Genomic DNA, 2,544 nt, shown 5'->3' on the forward strand with positions numbered 1-2,544 from the left:
ATAAAATAATAATAATTATTATTATTATAATTATATGACAACAATTAACACAGTGTTTCAATTTCCAAGGTCACTGCTTCTGTGTGAATGTCAACGGAAAGAAGATGAAAGATATCGTGGGCCACGAGTGGGCGCCTTTGTGCAGCACCGGCAGCATCGCGGACAAGAATATATCATCAATCAAAGACGTGCTGGTAAAAGGCAAATAGCTTGCCCTTGCTAACGAAGTATAGAAACATAAAGAAAAATAATCAAAGTAAGCCGAATAAAAGCACGGCGCCATGTACCCAGATCGCCCTTTACCGTCTCTTTGCAGTATCCTGGGGTTTCAATCGCAAAGTGGCTGTAGCCTCCGTGCACACATAAATACTGAGTAAAGAAGGAAACGCATAATATGAAGAATATAAGCTTATATAATTGATAAATCTGGTGTTTTTACGCGCTTCTGAAGTACATGATGTAGCTGAATGATACGTTTTCAATAGCAAAGTGGCGGCCGACTGCACGCATAAGTGCACGCATAAATAGTGAGCCGAAAAGGAAAAACATGAACTGAAAAATACAAGCTTATATAATGGACAAATTTGATGTTCTTACGCTCTTCTTAAGGACACGATGTAACCAAATGTTGCAAACGCCTAAAGAGTCATGTATGCTTTCTGGCTTTATGGTTTGACACCTTAATTTAATTATTCATATGCGCTCATCCGTGTTTGGGAACCATCGCCTGTTCTTGCTGACGTCTTGCTAGTAATTGATATATTTCGTATGTTCTTAAAAAGGGCTTATGTCGTGCTTGCAAGCCGACTCGACTGGAAGCAACTGGCTGCAATTTACTGCGACTGCAGTGCTTAGGTCGGTCGACTGCGACGCGACTGCCTGCGACTGGCTGCCACTAGTTGCTCGGAATAGAACAGAGGGCAACTGGACGCAACTAGTCGCTGCCGATCGCTTCCAGTTGCTCGAAATCCAGTTGACATGACCTATGACAGTTTCTATGACATTAGACTTCGAAATGTTCTCTTTGGTCTGTAGAATTTTCAACGGCTCCCTAAAGATTACAACTCGTGTCACTCTTTTGTTTCCCCTAGTATATTATCCATTTATTGTTGTGTAACGACAAGCATGTTATAGCTGGCGACAAAGAAATATAATCTAATGTTTATTGTGTTGTAAATATACCATTTCTGGATATTTCAAAGAATCAGTGCTGAGATGGAAAAATGTATGCATGAAATCAGGGGCGAATAAATGCATTTTTATTCAACCCTGATGAATTGTATTCTATGTGTACTAAATGCTCTATTATATTATTGCATTATATTTGTGATATCGTAAGTATTAAATTAATTCTGTACAGCTAATTACGGGAAGAATAATAAATTTCAAATAATCTGAATGCGTTGCTTTGCAAACTATGTAAAAATGTGGTTTTATAATTCTTACAATAATTCATATTACAAACAAGCGTTTTAATGCGTTTGTGACATTGATGGGATCTGATACATAAATGATTTAGAGATTCATACGAGATTAATGTAAGAATTATTGCAACACAATAAATATTATCATATCGTAGAAGAGACCATTGACTAAATGTGTAAATATATGTATCACGTATAATTGTAGGTTTAGTGAAATAATTAATCTTTACACACAGGCTCGGGCGTACACGGCGTACTCACACACACCCGCGCGCGCACGCATGCACGCACGATAGATCTGCTTATCCTAATTATAGATCAGGATATTTGGTTGATAATGAAGAAACTGATAAAACAAATGAGTTCGATGGATTTGTGCAAGTCCACATAGTTGCGCAGGTCACTCAGACAGGGCAGATAAATCTAACCAACGCATAGCTATTACCACAATATAGCTACAGACACGTGTCATGTATCTTCCATCGCGGATAAAAATCGCAACAGAACCCAGTGTATAGAACCCAGGTTCAACATTGGGCAGCACACACACGTGTGTGTGTTTGTGTTTGTGTGTGCATGTGTATGTGCGCGCGTGCGCGCGCGCGTGTGTGTGTGAGTGTGAGTGTGAGTGTGCGTGTGCGTGTGCGTGTGTGTGTGTGTGTGTGTGTGTGTGTGTGTGTGTGTGTGTGTGTGCGTGTATGCGTTGTGTTGTGTTGTGTTGTGTGTGTTTGTATGTGCGTGTGTCTGGGCGCGCGCGCGCGTGTGTGGATATGTATACTCGAGTTACGTTTGAAAAGAAACTAATGCGACTTCCGTGTATGCGGCCTTGTCCTTTCCGTTAGGACTGGAAGGCATCGTTACCGACGCGGCTCGTCACCTCACGACGTGTCAGCAGCATCGACTGCTCGTCCACATTGCATCGGTCATCTTACTCAATGACGTCTGGACACCGAGCTGTAAGAAGGACGGATCGTACACGACAAAGCAGTGCACTATCGATGGTAATACATTATCGCACCTCTTCCTCTCTCATAAACGGGGGCATCGCTTACCACATTTATACGCGAAAGGCAATTCTTATAGGCGCGTTGTCTTGTGTTCACCGTATAAGCACTCTCCC

General features: G+C 41.5%; 1 protein-coding gene across 1 annotated transcript in view; it reads left to right on the plus strand.

The window, feature by feature from the left end:
* The window catches only part of LOC106807040, a 13,371-nt gene that overhangs the window by 6,328 nt on the left and 4,499 nt on the right, over window positions 1-2,544 (plus strand). Inside the window, exon 3 of the mRNA XM_014809256.1 lies at window positions 2,267-2,425. Within this exon, the coding sequence (XP_014664742.1) occupies window positions 2,267-2,425 (159 nt within the window). The remainder of the gene's footprint in view (window positions 1-2,266; window positions 2,426-2,544) is intronic.

This window comes from Priapulus caudatus, unplaced genomic scaffold (assembly GCF_000485595.1).
Source record: "Priapulus caudatus unplaced genomic scaffold, Priapulus_caudatus-5.0.1 Scaffold192, whole genome shotgun sequence".
NCBI classification, from domain to species: domain Eukaryota; kingdom Metazoa; phylum Priapulida; class Priapulimorpha; order Priapulimorphida; family Priapulidae; genus Priapulus; species Priapulus caudatus.